General features: G+C 43.9%; 1 protein-coding gene across 1 annotated transcript in view; it reads right to left on the bottom strand.

Annotated features, from left to right (window-relative positions):
• Positions 1 to 22,369, bottom strand: part of LOC145346382 (neural-cadherin) — a 250,739-nt gene that overhangs the window by 19,561 nt on the left and 208,809 nt on the right. Inside the window, exons 22-30 of the mRNA XM_080193542.1 lie at positions 21,695 to 21,927; positions 19,929 to 20,206; positions 17,937 to 18,151; positions 17,156 to 17,283; positions 15,719 to 15,846; positions 14,253 to 14,376; positions 12,828 to 13,008; positions 2,502 to 2,668; positions 1,172 to 1,436 (exon numbers count right to left, since the gene is read on the bottom strand). Of these exons, the coding sequence (XP_080049668.1) occupies positions 1,172 to 1,436; positions 2,502 to 2,668; positions 12,828 to 13,008; positions 14,253 to 14,376; positions 15,719 to 15,846; positions 17,156 to 17,283; positions 17,937 to 18,151; positions 19,929 to 20,206; positions 21,695 to 21,927 (1,719 nt within the window). The remainder of the gene's footprint in view (positions 1 to 1,171; positions 1,437 to 2,501; positions 2,669 to 12,827; positions 13,009 to 14,252; positions 14,377 to 15,718; positions 15,847 to 17,155; positions 17,284 to 17,936; positions 18,152 to 19,928; positions 20,207 to 21,694; positions 21,928 to 22,369) is intronic.

The raw sequence follows: 22,369 nt of genomic DNA, 5'->3' as shown, positions 1-22,369 counted from the left end.
TTTAGAAAGAGTGAGATGGGGGCTCATAGAAACCTATAAAATGTTTCAGGATTAGACAAGGTAGATTCAGAAAGAATGTTCCCAATGGTGGGGAGTCCAGAACTAGGGATCATAGTTTAAGGATAAGGGGTAAACCTTTTAGCACTGAGGTGAGGAGAAACTTCTTCACCCAGAGAGTGGCGAAGCTGTGGAATTCACTACCACAGAATGTAGTTGAGATAAAACCATGATGTGATTTCAACCAGAAATTAGATATATCTCTTGAGGCTAAAGGGATCAAGGGATATTGGGGGGGCGGTGCATGATCAGGGTAGTAGTGAATTTGATGATCAGCCATGATCACAATGAATGGTGAAGTGGGCCAAATGCCCACCTCTGCTTCTATTTTCTATGTATCTTTCTATATATGATATAGTCTGGGGAAGTGTGAAGTAATTCATCTGGAGACAGAAAACACAGATGTCCACTGATTCCCGAAGGTAACAGGACAGGTAGATAAGGTGATTCAGAAAGCATATGGAAAATATTTCTCTGCAGGCCAAGCCATCAAATAGATGAGCTGAGATGTTATGCTAGTACTGTACAAACACTAATTAGGCCACAGCATATTTTTGGTTGCCACATTACAGGAAGGATGTGATTCTACTAGGGAGGGGACAGGACAGAAGAGATTTACTAGGATGTTGCCAGGATTCGAAATTGAATAGCGTGAGGTTGGTTTGGAACAGAAGAGGTTGAGAGGAGGTATAGTTGAGGTGAACCAAATTGTGAGTGGACAGGAAGGGATATATTTCCCAGAGTAGAGAGGTCAATATCCAAAGGAATGGATGTAAAGTAATTGGCCAAAGGTCTTTCGGTAGGTTGAGGAAAATTGATTTCATCCAGAAATTGATGGGGGTTTGGAACTCACTGCCTGGAAGGGTGGTAAAGGCAGAAGCTCTCATCACATTTTTAAAAGTATTAGGATATGTAATGCAAGTGCCATAACTTCCAAGGACCAAGAATAGGATTATGTTGGATAGCTCTTGTTTTCTGGCACAAAGACAATGATTAACTTCTGAGCTGTAACATTCTATGATACTATGTGTGGAGTTTTCCAAGGCTGTCAGCTGTTCATCACAGCAGATTTTAAATGATTTGCTGTGACCCACTGTTATGTGTTATATCATACCTTGGAAATCACTTGGTGGGTGCTCAGGAAAGCTTCTACCCAGCACCAGATTTGAAGGATCGATTAGTATTTCCCTGTGGGTGCCAAGAGAAGATGTCACCTCATGGGCCCCTCCTCCATTGTTGAGGCGCAATGTAAACTCGTTGTCATGGCGATCCATGTTTAAAAGAGACCACTGACCGTTGTCCACACGCATTGTTTGCAGTTTCAATGAATGTTCCCAATCGCCAAGGTTGACACGGATCCCAAAATATCCACCAACAATCTATTTAATAGAGGCAAAGCAAAGCAGAAAATGAACAAAGGTTTCCAGGTTTTAATAATCATTCCATCAATATCCTCAGGGTACCATTGATCAGAAACTTAACTGGACCAAGACAGTGGTGTGGCGGTAGTGGTGATAACACTGAAAAATGGGACTAGCGTGCCTTTAGTGGTAGTTATTGTTGGTGCAGACTTAATGGGCCAAAGGGTCTTTTCTGCACTGTCTGCCTCTATGACTCTACAACTAGACTCTAGTAATCCAGAGGTCCAGGCCAATCCTCCAGGAACATTCCTTTCTGGCAAAATCCTCCAGGGACAGGGGCGCAAATCCTACCAACCTCATCAGCTGGTGGAACTTAAACTAAATTAATCAAAATTTGCAATGGAAAGTTGGTCTCAGAATGTCATTTCGGGAAGGAAACCTGCCATCCTCACTCAATATGACCTACACATGAGTCCAGACCCACAGCAATGTGATTGACTTTTAACTACCATCTGAAATGGCCTAGCAAGCCACTTTTTTCAAACAGGAAATTAGGGATTGGGTACAAATGCTGGCCGTATCAGTGATACCCAGATCCCATGAACGAATAAATAAAACCATTCTTGGACTATGGGTGGAATTCTCCATTTTCATGACTCAGTTGCTGGCAACTCCAGTGCTGCCTTTTCTGCTGGTCAGAATAGCAGGATCGTGTGCTTAGTACCTCATTAATTACGCACAGGTTAGTTCCCCTCAGAATCACCCTGCAGGCTCACAGCTGATTTGTTTGCCTGCTGTCAGCTGGTGGGCTCAATGGTCCTGGCGCCATATTTACACACTTATTTGTTCCGCTAATCCTCCTAAACTATACATTGGGACCCAAAAGGGCAATTTAGCATGGCCAATCCACCTAACCGGCACACCTTTGGACTGTGGAAGGAAACCGGAGCACCTGGAGGAAACCCACAGAGACACAGAGAATTTCTTGGGATTCTTACAAATTCTAGGGAAGAGCAATGGCTAGTGTACCCTTTAGTCATGCATTTAGTACTTCAGTTTTGAATAGATGTTCTTGGTTACTACCTCCAGTATGATGTATTCGCTGGTGTCCTTGGATGCTAAGCTGAAGAAAGAACAGTTGGAATTCCGGGTGCGAAGCATCAACTGCACTTGTGTTCTGCGAGTGCTGAGAGCACCTTTCTGCTGGTACTGAATCAGACTGTCCTTTTCAAAGGACCATTCAGGTAGAGCTGCAGGAAAGACAACAGAATGAAGAGCCAGTCAAAGCTTAATAAAGTAAAGCACAAAGAATAATTCTCTCTCCCCATTGAATAGCAAGAAGTCTCACAACATCAGGTTAAAGTCCAACAGGTTTATTTGTTATCATGAGCTTTTGGAGCGCTGCTCCTTCATCAGGTGAGTGGAGGGTTAGGTTCACAAACACAAGATAATGGTTGGAATGCAAGTCTTTACAGGTAATCAAGTCTTTCAAGGTACAGACAGTGCGAGTGGAGAGAGGGATAATCACAGGTTAAACAGGTGTGAATTGTCTCAAGCCAGGGCATTTAGTAGGATTTTGAAAGCCCAGGACAAATTGTGGGGGTTACACATAGTGTGACATGAACCCAAGATCCTGGTTGACGCCGTCCTCATGCATGTGGAACTGATAGCCAAGGCCTGTTCCTGTGCTGTACTGTTCTATGCATAGCATTACATAGAATATCAGGCAAATAGACAGGCCACATAGCCCAACCTGTCAGTGTTTAGGCTCCATTCAAGCTCTCACCCATCTTCTCTATCATCATAACCTTCTATTCCCTCTCCCTCATATGCTGTTCCCTCTTCAATTTCTGTGGGAGTGAGTTCCACATTCTTGCTACTCTTTGGATAGGTTTCTTCTGAATTTGCTGTTAACTTTCTTATATTGTCACCTCTAGTTATATGCTGTTCCCCACAAGGGGAAACACTCTATTTGCACATGATGCATCCATGTGTAGGTAGATGTGGATGTGAGCGTAGGATTGGATTGTGAAACTTTTCATGCTTTAAGAACCCGCCAACACCAACTGTCTGAACTCACACACGATGAAAAGCCTTTTGAGTGAGGTGACAAAGGGCTGCTGGCGCTTGATAATAATATTCCAGTAAATGCCAATGCCAGATCAGGGAGAGGGAGAAAATCAGACAAAGCATACACACTTTGATATATACTCTTCCACCACCTTTTGCCCCATCATCTCACATCAGCTGAGAAAGTGGTCAAAGAACTGGGTGCGCTAGTCACTGTGCTTAATTTGAGATGCTCCCACATTTTCCACTCATTATAATTTAATACAGCCTTTGCAGTTTTGAAATGAGAAGGAATGAGGACGACCCAGACATGGTTGACATCCATGATTTCTTCCCTCTCCATGAAGCATCTGGCTTCCTTCTGGCATTTAAATAGCAGCAATACAATCAGTTTGAGAATGGAGCGAAAAGCAAATCATTTGGACCAATCCATACTCTGGCACCATACAGCTAAAAGCCTGACAACACCAGGGGGTACTGTCTGGAGACAATACACATCTCTTTAACCTGTGATCAGTGCTCCTTCCACTCACATTGTCGGCCACTTTAAGACTTGAACAGCAGGTTAGGTGTAAAGATTTGCATTCTAATCAGTAATCTGTCAACTGTCTGTGCTTTATATGCTCTGTCTGAGGCCAGAACTCTCCATTCACCTGACAAAGGGACTAACCTGAAAGCTAGTGAGTGTACTATCAAATAAATCGGTTGGACTTAAACCTGGTGTTGTCAGACTTTTTACTGTGTTTACCCCAGTCCAACGCCGGCATCTCCACATCATGACCATACAGCTAGCAAGGCCCCATCATTGAACATACTAGAAATTTGGTGGGGCCAAAGCTCCTTGTTACAGGCACAGGTAGGAAGGAAGAAAAAATTGAATGTTTTTCACACAATGGTGTCAGGCTGGTATATTCTAACTTTCTGCAAATTACAGAAGTACATTATAAAATAGACTTCCTGTCATTTGTGACTTAGTAATGCTTGGGGTGAGAGAGGAGCAGAGAGGCTATTAACAGAGACAGAGGAGCAACAGGGTCATTAATTGCGAGAGAGGAGCAATGGGGCCAATAACAGTGAGAGAGGAGCAATGGGGCCAATAACAGTGAGAGAGGATCAATGGGGCAATTAACAGTGAGAGACGAGCAATGGGGCCATTAACAGCGAGAGACGAGCAATGGGGCCATTAACAGTGAGAGAGGAGCAATGGGGCCATTAACAGTGAGAGAAGCAATGGGGCCATTAACAGTTAGAGAGGAGCAATGGGGCCATTAACAGTGAGAGAGGAGCAATGGGGCCATTAACAGTGAGAGAAGCAATGGGGCCATTAACAGTTAGAGAGGAGCAATGGGGCCATTAACAGTGAGAGAGGAGCAATGGGGCCAATAACAGTGAGAGAGGAGCAATGGGGCCAATAACAGTGAGAGAGGAGCAATGGGGCCATTAACAGTGAGAGAGGAGCAATGGGGCCAATAACAGTGAGAGAGGAGCAATGGGGCCATTAACAGTGAGAGAGAAGCAATGGGGCTACTAACAGTGAGAGAGGAGCAATGGGGCCATTAACAGTGAGAGGAGCAATGGGGCCATTAACAGTGAGAGGAGCAATGGGGCCATGAACAGTGAGAGAGGAGCAATGGGGCCATTAACAGCGAGAGACAAGCAATGGGGCCATTAACAGTGAGAGAGGAGCAATGGGGCCATTAACAGTGAGAGAGGAGCAATGGGGCCATTAACAGTGAGAGACAAGCAATGGGGCCACTAACAGTGAGAGAGGAGCAATGGGGCCATTAACAGTGAGAGACAAGCAATGGGGCCACTAACAGTGAGAGAGGGGCAATGGGGCCACTAACAGTGAGAGAGGAGCAATGGGGCCATTAACAGTGAGAGACAAGCAATGGGGCCACTAACAGTGAGAGGAGCAATGGGGCTATTAACAGTGAGAGACAAGTAATGGGGCCATTAACAGTGAGAGACAAGCAATGGGGCCATTAACAGTGAGAGAGGAGCACTGGGGCCATTAACAGTGGCAGAGCAGCAATGGGGCCATTAACAGTGAGAGAGGAGCAATGGGGCCACTAACAGAGCAATGGGGCCATTAACAGCCTCACTGAAAACAGCACAAAGAACACTGAAAATTACAGCACAGAAAAAGGCCCTTCAGCCCTCTGAGCCTGCACCGACCATGCTGCCCGACTTAAGTAAAACCCCCTACCCTTCTGGGGACCATACGCCTTATTCCCATTCTATTCATGTATTTGTCAAGACGCTCCTTAAAAGTCACTATTGTATTTGCTTCCACTACCTCCCCTGGCAACAAGTTCTAGGCACCCACCACCTTCTGTGTAAAAAAATCTGCCTCACACATCACCTTTAAACCTTACCCCTTGCACTTTAAACCTGTGCCCCCTAGTAATTGACTCTTCCACCCTGGGAAAAAGCCTCTGACTATCCACTCTGTCCATGACTCTCATAATCTTGTAGACTTCTATCAGATCATGCCTCAACCTTCGTCCTTCCAGTGAGAACAGACCGAGTGTCTCCAGACTCTCCTCACAGCTGATGTCCTCAATAACAGGCAACATCCTGGTAAATCTTTTCTGTATCCTCTACAAAGCCTCCACATCCTTCTGATAGCGTTGTGACCAGAATTGAACACTATATTCCAACTGCAGCCTAACTAAGGTTCTATAATGCTGCAACATGACTTGCCAATTTTTAAACAATGCCCCGGCCGATGAAGACAAACATGCTGTATGCCTTCTTGACTACCTTCTCCACCTGCATTGCTACTTTCAGTGACCTGTGTACCTGTACTCCCAAATCCCTCTGTCTATCAATACTCTTAAGGGTTCTGCCATTTACTGTATACTTCCTACCTGTATTAGACCTTCCAAAATGCAATACCTCACATTTGTCCGGATTAAACTCCATCTGACACCTCTCGACCCATGTCTCTAACTGACCTACATCCTGCCGTATCCTCTGATGCTCCTCATCACTATCTGCAAATCCACCAACCTTTGTGTCGTCCGCAAACTTACTAATCTATCTTGTTACATTTCCCTCCAAATCATTGATATATATTACAAACAGCAAAGATCCCAGCACTGATCCCTGAAGAATTCCACTTGTCACAGTCTTCCATTCAGAAACACACCCTACCACTGTTACCCTCTGTCTTTTTTGACCGAGCCAGTTTTGTATCCACCTTGCCAGCTCATCTCTGACTTCAGTTTCTGCACCAGTTTGCCATGAGGAACCTTGTCAATGGCCTTACTGAAGTCCATATAGACAATATCCACTGCCCTACCTCATCAATCATCTTCATCACTTGTGCGAAAAACTCAATCAAGTTAGTGAGACCTCCCCTTCACAAAACCATCTCACTAATACGTCCACTTATTTCCAAGTGGGAATAAATCCTGTCCCAAAGAATCCTCTCCAATAATTTTGCTACCATTGATATAAGGCTCACCAGCCTGTAATTACCTGGATTATTCTTGCTAAAGTAGGGTTGACAGGATTAAGGAAGTGAATGGGTGGCTCAGGGATTGGTGTCGGAGGAATGGGTTTGAATTTATGGGGCATTGGCACCAGTATTGGGGTAGGTGGGACCTGTTCGGGAGGGATGGGGTTGGTCTGAACCGTGCTGGGACCAGAGTGCTGGCGAATCGAGTAAAGAGGACTGTAGACAGGGCTTTAAACTAATTATGGGGGGGGAGGGTGTGAGGGTAGGTGACCTTACAAGGTCTAAAGTTAAGGAAAGTGTACATGTAAGGGAAGAGGCCGAGGATGTCCCAATAATAGAGGGAGTAGGGGGCGTGAGTATAGTTGGTGGCGTTGCGGCAAATAGGGTCCAGGTGAAGGCTGGGATGAAAGCACTTTATCTGAATGCACGAAGCATTCGGAATAAAGTGGATGAGCTGATGGCGCAGATCGACACAAATGGATACGATCTGGTGGCCATTACAGAGACGTGGCTGCAGGGTGACAGGGACTGGGAGCTGAATGTACAGGGCTATCAAGTGTTTAGGAAGGATAGACAGGAGGGAAAAGGGGGGGGCGTAGCTCTGCTGATTAAGGATAGCATCACGGTGGTAGCAAGGGATGATATTGGAGCCAAGGAGCAGAGGGTGGAATCGTTGTGGGTGGAGATTAGGAACAGCAAAGGGAGGAAGACGCTGGTGGGTGTCGTCTATAGGCCCCCGAATAATGATCTGGAGATGGGGCGGGCTGTTAACGCGCAAATAAGTGCGGCGTGCAGGAATGGGACGGCTGTAGTTATGGGGGATTTCAATCTGCATATTGATTGGTCGACCCATGTTGGACGTGGGGGGCTCGAGGAAGAGTTCTTGGAATGCTGCCGGGATAGTTTCCTCGAACAGTGTGTGTTGGAGCCGACGAGGGAGCAAGCTATCTTGGATCTGGTGCTATGTAATGAAGCGGGTAGAATTAGGGACCTTGTGGTGAAGGATCCTCTTGGGGAGAGTGATCATTGTATGGTGGAGTTTCTGGTGCAGGTGGAGGAGGAGAAAGTGGGTTCCCGGACACGCGTCCTTTGTTTGAATAGAGGGAAATACGGTAGGATGAGAGAAGAATTGGCGAATGTGGACTGGGAGAGCGCGTTGGAGGGAGGGTCTGTTAAGGAGCAGTGGAGGATCTTTAAGGAGATCTTTCTTGGTGCTCAACGGAAATTTATTCCGATGGTCAAAAAGGATAGTAAGAGGAGAGGTAATAAGCCGTGGATAACGAAGGAGGTGAAGGAAAGTGTTAAATTAAAAGCGGAGGAATTTAGAGTAGCTAAGAGTAGTGGGCGAGAAGAGGATTGGGAGAGGTTTAAATGTCAACAAAGATTGACAAAGAAGTTGATAAGGAAGGGTAGGAGAAACTATGAAGCTGGGCTAGCGCTTAATATAAAAAAGGATAGCAAGAGTTTTTATAAATATATAAAAAGGAAGAGGCTGGCTAGGGTGAATGTTGGTCCTTTAGAGGATGAGAAAGGGGACCTAGTGGTAGGGGATGGGGATATGGCTAAGGTATTGAATAACTTTTTTGTTTCTGTCTTCACGGAGGAGGACGTGAATAATTTGCCGGGTGTTAGCGATAGAAAGGTGGTAGGACTGGAGGGTCTTAATGACATTACTGTTACTAGAAAGGCGGTGCTCGACAAACTGGAGGGGCTGATTGTGGACAAGTCCCCAGGACCGGATGGAATGCATCCGAGGGTTCTGAAAGAAATGGCGGAGGTGATAGTGGATGCCTTGGTGGTTATTTTCCAAACGTCGCTGGATTCCGGGGAAGTGCCGGATGATTGGAAAACGGCTAATGTTACACCGTTGTTTAAGAAGGGTGCCAGGCAAAAGGCGGGGAATTATAGGCCGGTTAGTTTAACATCTGTGGTAGGTAAAATGTTAGAATCTGTCATTAAGGAGGAAATTGCGAGGCATCTTGAAGGGAATTGCTTGATAGAGCAGACGCAGCACGGTTTCATTAAAGGGAAGTCGTGTCTGACAAATTTACTGGAGTTCTATGAGGATGTGTCTAGGGCGGTGGATAGAGGAGAGCCGGTGGATGTGGTCTTTCTAGATTTTCAGAAAGCGTTTGACAAAGTGCCTCACAAGAGGTTATTGCAGAAGGTCGAGGGACATGGAGTTGGGGGTAGGGTGTTAGTGTGGATAGAAGATTGGTTGTCAAATAGGAGGCAGAGAGTGGGGGTCAACGGGTGCTATTCGGATTGGCGGATGGTGACTAGTGGAGTGCCCCAGGGGTCGGTGCTGGGACCTCAGCTTTTTACCATTTATATAGATGATCTGGAGGAGGGAACCGAGTGTAGAGTGTCGAAATTTGCTGATGACACCAAGATTGGGGGAACGGCAAATTGTGCGGAGGGTGTGGAGAGTCTGCAGAAGGATCTAGATAGGCTGGGCGAATGGGCCAGGAAATGGCAAATGGAATTTAATGTTGGCAAGTGTGAGGTGGTCCACTTTGGTAGGAAAAATGGTAGGAAGGACTATTACTTACGAGGCGAAAAACTGCAGCAGGCGACGGTGCAGAGGGACCTCGGGGTCCTTGTGCACGAGTCGCAAAAACCCAGCTTGCAGGTGCAGCAGGTGGTCAGGAAGGCGAATGGGATGCTGGCCTTCATAGCGAAGGGGATTGAATATAAAAGTAGGGAGGTCTTGCTGCAGCTGTATAGGGCATTGGTGAGGCCGCAACTGGAGTACTGTGTGCATTTTTGGGCGCCGCACCTGCGCAAAGATATTTTGGCCTTGGAGGGAGTGCAGAGGAGGTTTACTAGGCTGATACCGGAGTTGAGGGGGTTGAGCTATGAGGAGAGGCTGAATAAACTGGGCTTGTACTCGTTAGAGTTTAGAAGAATGAGAGGAGATCTCATTGAGACGTATAAGATGATGAATGGGATGGATAGGATAGAGGTGGAAAGACTCTTCCCGCTCAAAAAAGACAATAGGACTAGGGGGCACAGCCTCAAGATAAAAGGGGGGCGGTTTAGAACGGAGTTGAGGAGGAACTTCTTCACTCAAAGGGTGGTGAATCTCTGGAATTCTCTGCCCGTTGAAGTGGTGGAGGCTGCCTCGCTAAATATTTTTAAGACGCGGGTTGATGGGTTTTTGATAGGAGAGGGGATTAAGGGTTATGGGGAGAGGGCGGGAAAGTGGAACTGAGCAGCGACAGATCAGCCATGATCTTATTGAATGGCGGGGCAGGCTCGAAGGGCTGGATGGCCTACTCCTGCTCCTATTTCTTATGTTCTTATGTTCTTAAACAAAGAAACAACATTGGCTATTCTCCAATCCTCTGGGACCTCCCCTATAGCCAGTGAGGATAGAAAGATTTCTCTCAAGGCCCCAGGAATTACCTCTGTCAGTATTCTGGAGTATATCCCATCAGGCCCTGGGGACTTGTCTACCTTAATGTTTTTCAAGAACCCCAATAATTCCTCCTTTTTGATCTCAACATGACTCAAACTATCTACATACCCTTTCCCAGATTCATCATCCTCCAAGTCCTTCTCTTTGGTGAATACTAACACAAAGTATTAATTTAATACCTCGCCCATTTCCTCTGGCTCCATGCATAGATTCCCTTTCTTGCCCTTGAGTGGGCCAACCCTCTCCCTGGCTACCCTCTTGCTTTTTATATATGTATAAAAAGCCTTGGGATTTTCCTTAATCCTGCTGGTCATGACCCCTTTTAGCCCTCCTTGCTTAAGTTCCTTTCTACTTTCCTTGTATTTCACACTTGCTTTGTGAATTCCCAGCCTCCTAGCTTTGACAAATGCTTCCTTTCCCTCTTTGACTAGGCTCACAATATCTCTCATTATCCAAGGTTCCCAAGACTTGCCATACTTATCCTTCATCCTCACAGGAATGAGTCTGTCCTGAATCCCTATCAATTTACACTTGAAGCCTTCCATATGCCAGATGTTGATTTGACCTCAAACATCTGCCCCCAATCTTCAGTTCCTGCCTAATATTGTTGTAACTAGCCTTCCCCCAATTTATCACTTTAACTTGAGGACTACACTTCTCTTTTTCCATCAGTACCTTAAAGCTTACTGAATGTGGTCATTGTTCCCAAACTGCCCCCCTACTGAAACATCGATCACCAGGCTCATTCCCTAATACCAGGCTTCTTCCAGTGTTGGACTATCTACATAGTGTTTCAAGAAGCCCTCCTGGATGCTCCTTACAAACTCTGCCACATCCACACCCCTAGCACTAAGTGAGTCCCAGTCAAGATAAGGGAAGTTAAAATCTCCCACCACAACAACCCTGTTACTTTTACACTTTGCCAAAATCTGCCGACATATCTGTTTCTCTATCTCCTGCTGGTAGTTAGGTGGCCTATAGTAAACCCCCAACATTGTGACTACACACTCCCTATTTCTGAGCTCTGCCCATTCTGCCTCGCTGTATGAGTCCTCTGTGGTGTCCTCTCGCAGTTATTTTCCTTAACCAGTAGCGCAACTCCCCCATCCCTTTTACATCCGCCTCCATCCCGCCTGAAACATCTGTATCCTGGAGTGTTAAACTGCCGATCCTGTCCTTCCCTGAACCAAGTCTCTGCAATAGCAACATCATTGTTCCTAGTATTAATCCAAGTTCTAAGTTCATCTGCCTTGTTACACTTCTTGCATTGAATGGACTTCAGTCCCCCAGACCCTCTTTGATTAGCAACTTCACCCTGCCTGCTGTTTCTCTGAGTCTTACTGGCCCTAATCTCTGGCTCCCCTTCAGCTAATTCACCTTTGCTTTGGTTCCCACCCTCCTATTTAAATCCTCCCTGTGACACTGGCAAACCACCCAGCGAGAATATTGATGCCCTTCCAGTTTAGATGCAACCCATCCTTCTTGTACAGGTCCCACTTGCCCCGGAAGGGATCCCGATGGTCCAGATATCTGAAACCCTCCCTCCTACTATTTTAGCCACGTGTTGAGCTACTAAAGTAATATTAATTATGTTGAACACAGGACACCAGCCGAGGTCAAAGGTGAAGGTCCAGATGAGAACAAATGAACAATACATTGTGCTGAAGTTGTACTCTCATTGCGGTTAACTGGAAAATCTGCCCTGTTATTAATCCTGCAATCCATTCCATTATCCTTTTCTGGTCCACAAGAGATTATGCCACAATCTGTTATTCCAGGTTTTTCCACATGATGGCAGTGTTGACATTAAGTAGTACAAGATCTACCCTTTGCTTGCTGCAAAGTTGATGTTATAATCTTTTGCAGTCTGATAAACGTCGAGAAAAGCTATCTTTGGCCTCAGCTTTTCATTGTTATTTTGCCCAACAGGAAAGCAACCAAGAATAGACAAAGTCAGGCAGCCTTTGGACTTATCCCAGCCCCAAACTTAATTCCTTCCCCTCTTCCTGGTTGGATAGTCAATCATTGACTGTCTCTTTCCTGCTTGTAGTGTGAAAGTGCCAGTGTGGAGGCAGGTCCTTGCAAGCTGCACCATAGTCTGCCCATCCTTGGAGTGTGGGAGAAAACCGGAGCACCCGGAGGAAACCCACGCAGACATAGGGAGAACGTGCAGACTCTGCACGGTCAACCAAGGCTGGAATCGAACCCAGGTTCTGGGCATAGTGAGATAGCAATGTTAACCACGTGTCACTTTGTCTGTCACGTTGTGTTAAAATATAAAGTGCCCAGAAAAAGCAGCATTCTTGGAGAAGCACTTGTTTTCTCTCACTCAAGATTCACCAACACCTGGTTGAAAAGTAAACTGTTGGCTTCAGAAAGAAGGAAGCAAATTGCAGGAAAAAGAACCAAGGGGTGGCACACTGAATTGTGAGGTTCGCAGATGTGTCCTTACCTTTGTCACACTTGTATCCGGTATAGCCTGGTTTGCAGTCACAGCTGAACGAACCCCATTCTCCCAAACACTTCCCATGAATACCACAGGAGAATGTTCCAGCACTGTGGCAGACTCCATCAGTCACTGCACAGCCTGGGGCACCGTTGAGGGACTCTCCAGGATTTGCCAGGTCATACACCTAGCGCCAGAGAAAAATGACTAGTTTAGGACTTTTACATGACATTTGATTGTGGCTGAGAATGTAATGGGAGGCTCATCAAATTAAAAGCACATGGATTGTTTAGGATACAAATTAGACCATTTAAAGTTAAGCTATACTTAAAAAAAATGAATGGATAATGATGGGGATTGAATATGTCATGTCAGACATGTAGAATTACTAGACTATCAACAAAGATGACATTTATTCACATTTTTATAATGCATAGGTTCATCTCTTATCTCTCTTTCAACCTCTCCATGCAGTCTGAGGGTAGGAAAGTGCCAGGTCTCTGCCATTGCTTTCCTGGAACTGCCTGTGTGGGAGTGAAGGAGATCAGCGTCTTCTAATTAAAAAGTTAATAATAATTCCAAGTACCAGGCACTAGTTTAAGTGCGGTCAATTGCAGAAGATATTGGCTGTGTGCTCACACCTTCCTGCAGCCTAACTCCACTGCCCCCATACAAACAGGGCTGACAGATTCAATATCAACTCTGTCACTTCAACTGATATGAAGGTGGGGGGTGCTCGGAACATCTGGGTTAAGTGCACAGTAGATCAATTTTGAAAAATGGGAACTAGCTGGCAGTAATTTAGCCTTTCATCTCTGAACTCATGGCATGTTTATGGTGATGACATGAAGAACTTCTTTGTATACTGGCTGATTTGATCTTGTGTAAAGGAATTAGTTTGGCGAATTAGTAATCAATGCCCCAGTGAGTCCTGAATCACGGCCGGGGGGGGGGGGGGGGGGGCGCGGGGTGCGTGTGCAGGAGGGGAACTGCAGTTCAGTAATGAATGAACCATCTTATTCCAGCTGCTAATGTGAGAAGTGGACATGGTTAGAGTGTTGTAGTGGGAGGACAAGCAGCAATGAAGGTATACTATCACTATTTTGCTACAAACACAAATAAAGGGCAATCTTCCTTAGGGTCCTAAGTGGAAAGTCTCAATTCACAGTGAACATTAACTTTTGAATGCACCTATCTTATATTAAGTTGCTTTTTCTCTACACCCTAACAATGACTGCAACACTATATTCTGCACCCCTACCATTTCCTTCCCCCCCATGTACTCTATGAACGATATCATTTGTCTGTATACCGCACAAGAAAATCACTTTTCACTGCATACCAATACATGTGACAATAATAAATCAAATCAAATCAATGCCCCAGTTAGTGACTAGATAGCAACAACAGCTGGCAGCAGAGAGCACTTACCTTACTATCAACAATTAAATTCCTTATGCAGCCCATGAATCCTGTGAAATGCAGTTGCTCTTTCTGATACGGCAGTGACTCCTTGATTCCGCCCAACTGAAGAGGTTGGTAAACATTTAGAAATCTGCCAGAGAGGAACAAAAGCAGTTCAGGATGTTTCTCAACAAATCCAAACAAAGACAGCGTAAGTGAAAGGATCAAACAGACCAGGACATAGAACCTGCTGGCTTTCAAAAATAAAAAAAAATGGTGCCACACAAAAATCAACCCTGTCTGGACTCATTTGACAGTTCAAACTTAACTTTTCATTGAAATCATTGTCCAGAAGATGGCGTGTAGCTGTGTGACCACTTTCCTTTATCTTAGACCAAATGAGAAAATCTCAGCAGGTCTGGCAGCATCTGTAAGGAGAGAAAAGAACTGACGTTTCGAGTCCAAAACTTTGACAAAGGGTCATCTGGACTCCAAACATCAGCTCTTTTCTCACCTTACAGATGCTGCCAGACCTGCTGAGATTTTACAGCATTTTCTGTTTTGGTTACAGATCCCAGCATCCACAGTAATTTGCTTTTATCCCTTTTATTTTAATGCCAGTTACATTTCTAGCAGATCACTCTGAGTGCAAATCACTTGATTTTTAAGAAACATGATGCCATAAAGGCAACAGCCACAAAAGCCTGTGTTGTACCAGTTGGCTGGGACTTGAACCTATCAGTGGATTATGTTGAAAATTGCAGGCTCAGCTCACTTTAATACGCATTACTGGGAGAAGAATGCAACTCCTGTGCAACACTGGAGTTAAGTCACCTGAGGGGAATGGAAGGACCTCTTGTTTAAAATCACAAAGCATTTTAAGTGGCAGCAGGTTTCTTGAAGATGTTGCTTCAAGAGGTTGCACAGTTTTCTACCCCAGCTTTTGTTATCAGCGGGCGGAGTTTCCACATCTAAGACGAAGATTGGGATTTTCCAGGCCCGACCACCACCAGGATCACCCAGTCCCACCGAAAGTCAATGGGCTTTTGGCTGCACCAGTTCCGCCCCAGACAGGGGCTGTAAAATCCTGGCATATGTACTGTGGTGGGTGGAGCGGGGGAGCGGGGTGGGTGGGTGCAAGGAGTGTTTTCTGCTGCAGAGGCTCCCAGGAATTTAGTTAATGATGCAGTTGGACTGGCTAACTATTTTTTGGCTCCTTCTGAGCCATAAATTGATATTATTGTATGAATTATATTTATAGCTTAAAAATGATAAATGGGCTTCCCCATACTTGGAGCTTTAGTCAGTGAGGAACTCTTCTCCATGGGTAAAGATATTCTGAGGAATTGGCCCTCAGGCACTTCACCATGCACTCAATCAGAGCCCACAATAATTAAATGTACAACGCTTTAAACTCGCATCTCAGAGTATTACACTCGTTTAACATAAGAACGGGCGTGATTATATGACAAAATCTGCGATCACGTATTTACCTCGCTTCTCCAGGGGTTTCCCCCGAAATTTCACAGACTTTGCGGTCCATTTCTGAAAAGCCTTTCCCAGTGCCTTCCTTCTCATTCACAGCAGCACCAGCACAAAGGTCCAGAATCATTTCCACTCTCTATAACAGTATCAAAATTAAGACATAACTTAAGGAGTAGGATCGGTACATTTGCCAATGATACAAAGATTGGCCGGGTGGTTAAAAGGAAGGGTGGGTTACAGGAAGATATAGATGAGATGGTCAAATGGGCGAATAAGGGGCACATGGAACTTAACCCTGAAAAGTGTGCGCTGGTACATTTTGGAAGGAGTAATTTGACAAGGAGGCATACTATGAAAGGTCTGACATTAGAAAGTTCTGAAGAACAATGGACCTTGGCATGTTTATCCATAGATCTCTGAAGGCGGAAAGGCAGGTTAATAGGATGGTGAAAACAGCAGATGGCACACTCGCCTTTATCAATCACGGTATAGATTACAAAAGCAGAAGGGAGGGGGGGGGCTGGTTGTGCATAGTCTTTTATGGGAACAATTTCCACCCTGGGAATCAACGACCACAGAATGCTAAAGTTTACCTGGGAATATGAAATACCAAGGGACAGGTATGTAAATCTCACAAAGCTAAACTTAATGAAAGGAAGATTTTATTTGTTTTGGAAATGTTATTTAACCACATGATGTCACGTGGCACTCCTTTAAAGACATTATGTAGGTCATACTGATTAAATATATGTACCCAAGATCAATAAGCTGCACTAAACAAACTTGAACTAAATGGGTTAACAGAAAAATTCACAAACAAATTAAAGGCTGAAAAATGAAGTTGACAAATCTTGCAGGGACAATGAGAAAAAAAATGAAGAAAATCACCAAAATGTGATGCGAGGCAAAGAGACATCTGAACAAAAAGCAGAGAAGCAGAAGTTAAACTCATCAGTAAAAATGTGTTCACACCATGACAAGAGTAAAGGGCAATCAGAGTGGAGGAGAAAGCCATAAAAATATCTTTAAACTGAAGATGAGCTCAAAACAGTACGACTAATTCTCCCAAATATTCAGAAGGCAAACTGGAGCAATACGCCTTCTCCAATTCGAGACAAAAGAGCTTTCTATAAATTGGTGCTTGATATTCACTCAGGTTCAGCATTGTAGCTACAATTCCACAAATATATTCTTAAATGGGCCAACAGTAAAGAAACCAAAGATGTGCGGGTTAGATTGATTGGCCTTACTAAACTGTCCCTTAGTGTCAAGGCAAGTACAGGGATGGGGCCCGAGTGGGATTGTTGTTGGTGCAAGCACTATGGGCTGAACGGCCTCCTTCTACACTGTGGGGATTCTATTTCTTTGATTCCATGAATACGTGAGGAATATGTTGATGCCTAAGAAAGTTCTTCATCTAAGTACTCCTGTACAATCATACATACCTTTCCATCACTCCTTATGTCCAGTCTATGCCAATGCCGATCTGCAACAAAGGTACCTGGTGGGAGCTGGAGATGAAGTGATCCTGAACCATGGCTAATGTTGAGTGAAGGAACTCCATTCCTGAGCTCTGTGGAGAAGATGTGACAACATAGAACCTGAATGATCATAGGTCTTCAAAGCTTGGTTTCTGAATAGAAAGTGCACATTTATCTCAAAGCTTTATTTTCAGGTAAAACAAAGACATTCAGTTTACTCAAAATGTAAGACTGGTACTAAAGAGTATGTATATGAAAAATAAACATAAAATAATGTTTTAAAATATTGGCATGTGTTTTAATTTGTACACAGGGGTTCCTGCAGTAATCAACTTTGCTGATTTATTCTGAACATATTAACCAAGGGAAAATTTGTCCAGTCTTGAATCCCTATTTCTTAATCATTACTAGATGTTATCTGTGCTGGGGGCTGGGGGAGGTATAATTTGGGTTCCAATTTGATCACTAGCTGCTTATTTGTTGTTGAAAACCTGCACGGCCAGACACTAGCTAAGAAGGGGGGCAGGTTTGACCCCCTCAATGTACTCAATATTCACTGTCAAATATGAAACAATAACAATCAGAGAATTACTGCTGCCCAGAGGACTATGAAGCATCAAGAGTCACCAACTTTAGGAGAAAACAGCATCGAGAGAAAATCAGAATGAAACCAAATTGTAAAAAGTTATTAAGTGGAAGCCTAGTCAAAGGCTTACTTATATTGTCCTCAGCCTGACATTCATACCTAATGCGATGAAATCTTCAAGCTCTCCAGAATGTACTTGAGTGAATGGTCCATCATACAGCATAAGCCCATTGGCACTTTCAGTGAGGAACTCCAGAGAAATCTGACTCTTAAAACAAGGCTTGATGGGAGGAAACCAGGCATAACCATGACCTTCAAATGTGTATCTTGTCTGCTGACATTCTGGCCCATCAAACATTGGAACACATTCACACCTATGGTGCAAAAAGGGAACAAATTAATAATTTCACAACTCTAGCGTCAAACATATTGACATACTATTGCATTTTGAATGATATGGGAGTTTAGAAGGCATGAAAGTATTCAAAGAGCTATCTGCTGTAGAATGTCACACGTACAGATAAGAATAGCATAAGGTGATTCCTGGTAGTGACATCAATGTGCATCTACCTGCTTGGGTACAGCAATGCAGATACTGCTTCTCTGTCAATGCCATTCTGGCTTGTAAACCCATTGAACATGATCACTTCTTCTATTTCAATGTCCTATTCCAATGACATGCTGGTTAGGTGGATGGGGAATGCTAAATTGTCCCTTTATGTCTCAAGATGTGTAGTTTAGATGGTTTAGCCTTGATTACTGTGTGGGGTTACAGAGATAGGGCAGGAGAGAGGACCCGGGTAGGATAATCTGTCAGAGTCAGTGCAACTTGATGGGCTGAATGGCCTTTTCTGCACTGAAGGCCTTCTATGATTCTTTTTCATTCTAATCTTGCAAATCATTGGTGAACTCTCCATCCATATGAACTGAACTGAATTAAAATGAATATATAGTGCTATTTAAGTAAGGGTATTTAATGCATCAAGTAACTGGTTATCTCACTGTTATTATGCCTTAAGAAATGGTTTAATTGGGTCTTAAACTTTTCTCTCTGAATGCTTCCTGTCAAGTTTGTTTTGTGCACAAAGAGCAATCTTGCTGGAAGTGGTCGATGCCAAAGGGCCTAAGCTGAAAGAATGTGGAAGCATTACAGTACATAGGATGATGTTAGCTGAAATTACTTTAAAAACTCCACAAAACCTTACAAAGTTTTAAGTTTGTTTCCTTAGCTAATAGCTAAGTATATTACTCATTGGTGCTACACGTACTATGCAAAATGCTGAGGGTGAAGCTGTCGAACTCCACCTTTGCTACACTGACATCAGTGGCAACACAGAAACAACAGCACAATGTGCAAATGTGTACCCTGAGCTGATGAAAGTTGAGATTCTCAACTTTAATTTTCTAGCCCTGCACCTTAAGAGAGGTCTTTGAAAGTCAATGATGCCAAACCTGAACTTACAGCAAACCTATGGCCAGAAAAATGGTAACCAGCAGTATCCAGCACCATTGATGGTAACGATTTATATTTTACTTTGACAACTGTAGGGTTTCTATGGTAAAGAACAAATTGATTTAAAAAAAAAGTGGGTGGCACAGTGGCACAACGGTTAGCACTGCTGCCTCACACCTCCAGAGACCTGACTTCGACTCCTGGCTTAGGTCACTGTCTGTGTGGAGTTTGCACATTCTCCCTGTGTCTGCATGGGTTTCCTCTGGCTGCTCTGGTTTCCTCTCACAGTCCAAACATGTACAGGTTAGATGCATTGGCCATGCTAAATTGCCCCTTAGTATCCTGTGATTCATAGGTTAGAAGTATTAGTGGGTTAAATATGTGGGGTCACGGGAATAGGGCCTAGGTGGGATTGTTGTCAGTGCAGACTTGATGGGCCAAATGGCCTCCTTCTGAACTGTTGGGTTTCTATGGTACACTGAACGTTAGACTTCAGCAAATGGACCGATAAACAGCTCTTGAGGTTGGCCTTATCTATGTTGCAATGCTACGATTTCAGTCATGGCTGCCTGGAGTGACAGGTTAACTTGAGGCATTTTCAGCACTTGTAAATAAAAATGTAAGCTTAAATAGGGAAGTAAACTTATCAGAGGCCAAAGCAATAAAGAAACTAATATACAATATATATAATGAATTACCTGAAGCCTAATTCAGCATCAACACAAGTGCCGCCATTTAGACATGGATTTACTGAATATGAGGAACAAGACAAACGTCGTCTTTCCCGAGCTGCACAGATACACTGAGCAGTTGTAGATGTTGTTATGGAAACCAAGGAAACATTTCCAGCATTCAGCACTGTTGGAACTGGGCTAAAGGTGGTGCTGCTTGTGCAGCCGGTAGCAGTCCCACAGTCTGCATTCACACACGCGTCCACAGCGACCTGGGATATGCTAACATTTAAGGTAACTTCCAGCTGGAAGCAAAGGAAAAAAAAATCACAATGATGTAGGCTAAATATATAATGAATTCAAAATAGACACAAACCATTACAAAATACAAAATGCAAACAATTTGCTATCACTAATTGAACACCACAAAAAGCTAGGAGTTGGATTTTAACCCACTAGTCTCGATCACATCTCCCGATCTTTAACCCCTTGAGAAGATGTCAAGTTTTTCAGTTTGATCAATTTACATTGCTCTTCTGCACCTCTCAGTGACCAGCTGCAGAACATTGGCAAGAGCCAACGAACAAAGTGACTTACAACTCTGAAAAAAATAATGCGAAACCTTAGAGTTTTGTTGCAATGGGTGCTATCAAGTTCTTTCGGGTAAGAGTAGTTCACAGTTATAGTTTATATCATCCATTAAATACAAAAACAAGCTCCTGGGGGCAGCTCCCAGGGGCTGGTCTCACACTACCAGGGACCCGGGTTCAATTTCTGCCTCGGATGACTGGCTGTGAGGAATTTGCATATCCTCCCATGTCTGTGAGGGTTTCCTCCAGGTGCTCTGGTTTCCTCCTACAGTCTGAAGATGTGTGGTTAGGTTGGTTGGACATGCTAAATTGCCCTTTAGTGTCGGGGGATTAGCAGAGATGTGGCCTGGGTGGGGTTGTTGCTCGTGCAGTGATGGGCTGAATGGCTTCCTTCTGCACTGTAGGGATTCTATGATTAATATGCTTTCCAAGTTCTGTGGAAATTGTTTCATGTTAGTGAATTGACCATGTTGTAAGTTAAGAATATGTTTTAGATTTGTTTAAATTTGCTGCGGAAATGAGTTGACAGTTCTCAAGACATGTTATCATGCAGTCCAGAAACCAATCAAAGACCACAAATTGAGAGACTCAAAGAGATTGAGCAGAGGAACAGTTGCTCCACAACCAAAGTGTAAAATTAGGCTAAAACCTTTACTGAGACAGCCCCATTGGAATGAAACCACCGACAGCTGACGTCTCACTAGAAGCAGACCAATCATAGTCAGATTGGGTCCAATATGCCTGGAATCAACCTAGTCTGACTAACTCAGGGATGGCAATATGGGCGGGATTTTCTTGCCCAATATGGATGGGAAATTCCTACCCAAAGTCAAAAGACTTTTGCATGATCTGCCCCACCTGCTATGATTCCTGTGGCACGCAGAATGGGAAAATTCCGCCCTATGTTTTAAATCACTCTTTTATTTTCAAATTTTTAAGTGTTTGGCAATAGTGTTGTTGGATCTGTGGTGAAATTGCAACAGTTGTTGAACTAAAACACTGACTTTAAAATGTGTTCCTTGTGAAAATACTTATACCATTAATGTGCAATAGTCACACAATAGAATCATAGAGGTTTTGTAGCAAGGCAACAGGCACCTATTGATATGATTCACTTTGTAAATATTTATCATTAGCTACTTTAATGGAAAATAGTTGTCCAGCTCTCACTGAAACACTTCATTAGCTTTAGGAGGTACGTACCATGGCTTTGGAAGCGGCCACATTACCGTTCATTTTCTCAGCCTTGTAGAATGGAGACCCTTGAGCTGCATACCAGACATCTACTTCTCTAACCCGACCATTGACATTCACAACGCTGAAAATGTGAATGTTATCCAGCTGTGCTGGAATAATTTCTGCCAGAACCCTCCTTAGCTTGGCGTACTTGCTTTCTTCAGCATCTGACTGGGAGATAAATTCTTCTGCTGTGATATCTGTTTGAAAAAAATTCATTTTACTTGAAGCGTGCATTTATAAATTAAGCTGATTAATCTGTCGCAATATGAACCTTACTGAACACTTCAGTGTCTTGCCTTTTGAAACTTATGCAATAATTGAATGATAATTGCAAATGGTATTTATTTTTGAAATATTTTTAAAAGTGACATTAAGGTTAATGAAGAACCATTGAATATTTTCTAGTTCACAACATCAGCAATGATCAGTCTTAGAAAGAAATATCAAAGCAAATTGCTGCGGGTGCTGGGATGTGAAACCAAAAGAGAAAATGCTACAAAATCTCAGCAGTCCTGGCAGCATTTGTAAGGAGAGAAAAAAGCAGACATTTTGAGTTCAGCAGATCCTTTGTCAAAGCTGGACATGAAACATTAGCTCCTTTCTCTCCTTACAGATGCCGCCAGATCTGCTGAGATTTTC

The sequence above is a fragment of the Carcharhinus amblyrhynchos genome, chromosome 8 (assembly GCF_965287045.1).
Source record: "Carcharhinus amblyrhynchos chromosome 8, sCarAmb.v2.hapA, whole genome shotgun sequence".
Lineage (NCBI taxonomy): Eukaryota > Metazoa > Chordata > Chondrichthyes > Carcharhiniformes > Carcharhinidae > Carcharhinus > Carcharhinus amblyrhynchos.
Note: the sequence above shows the minus strand (reverse complement) of the source record. Positions and strands in the feature narration are given on the sequence as shown.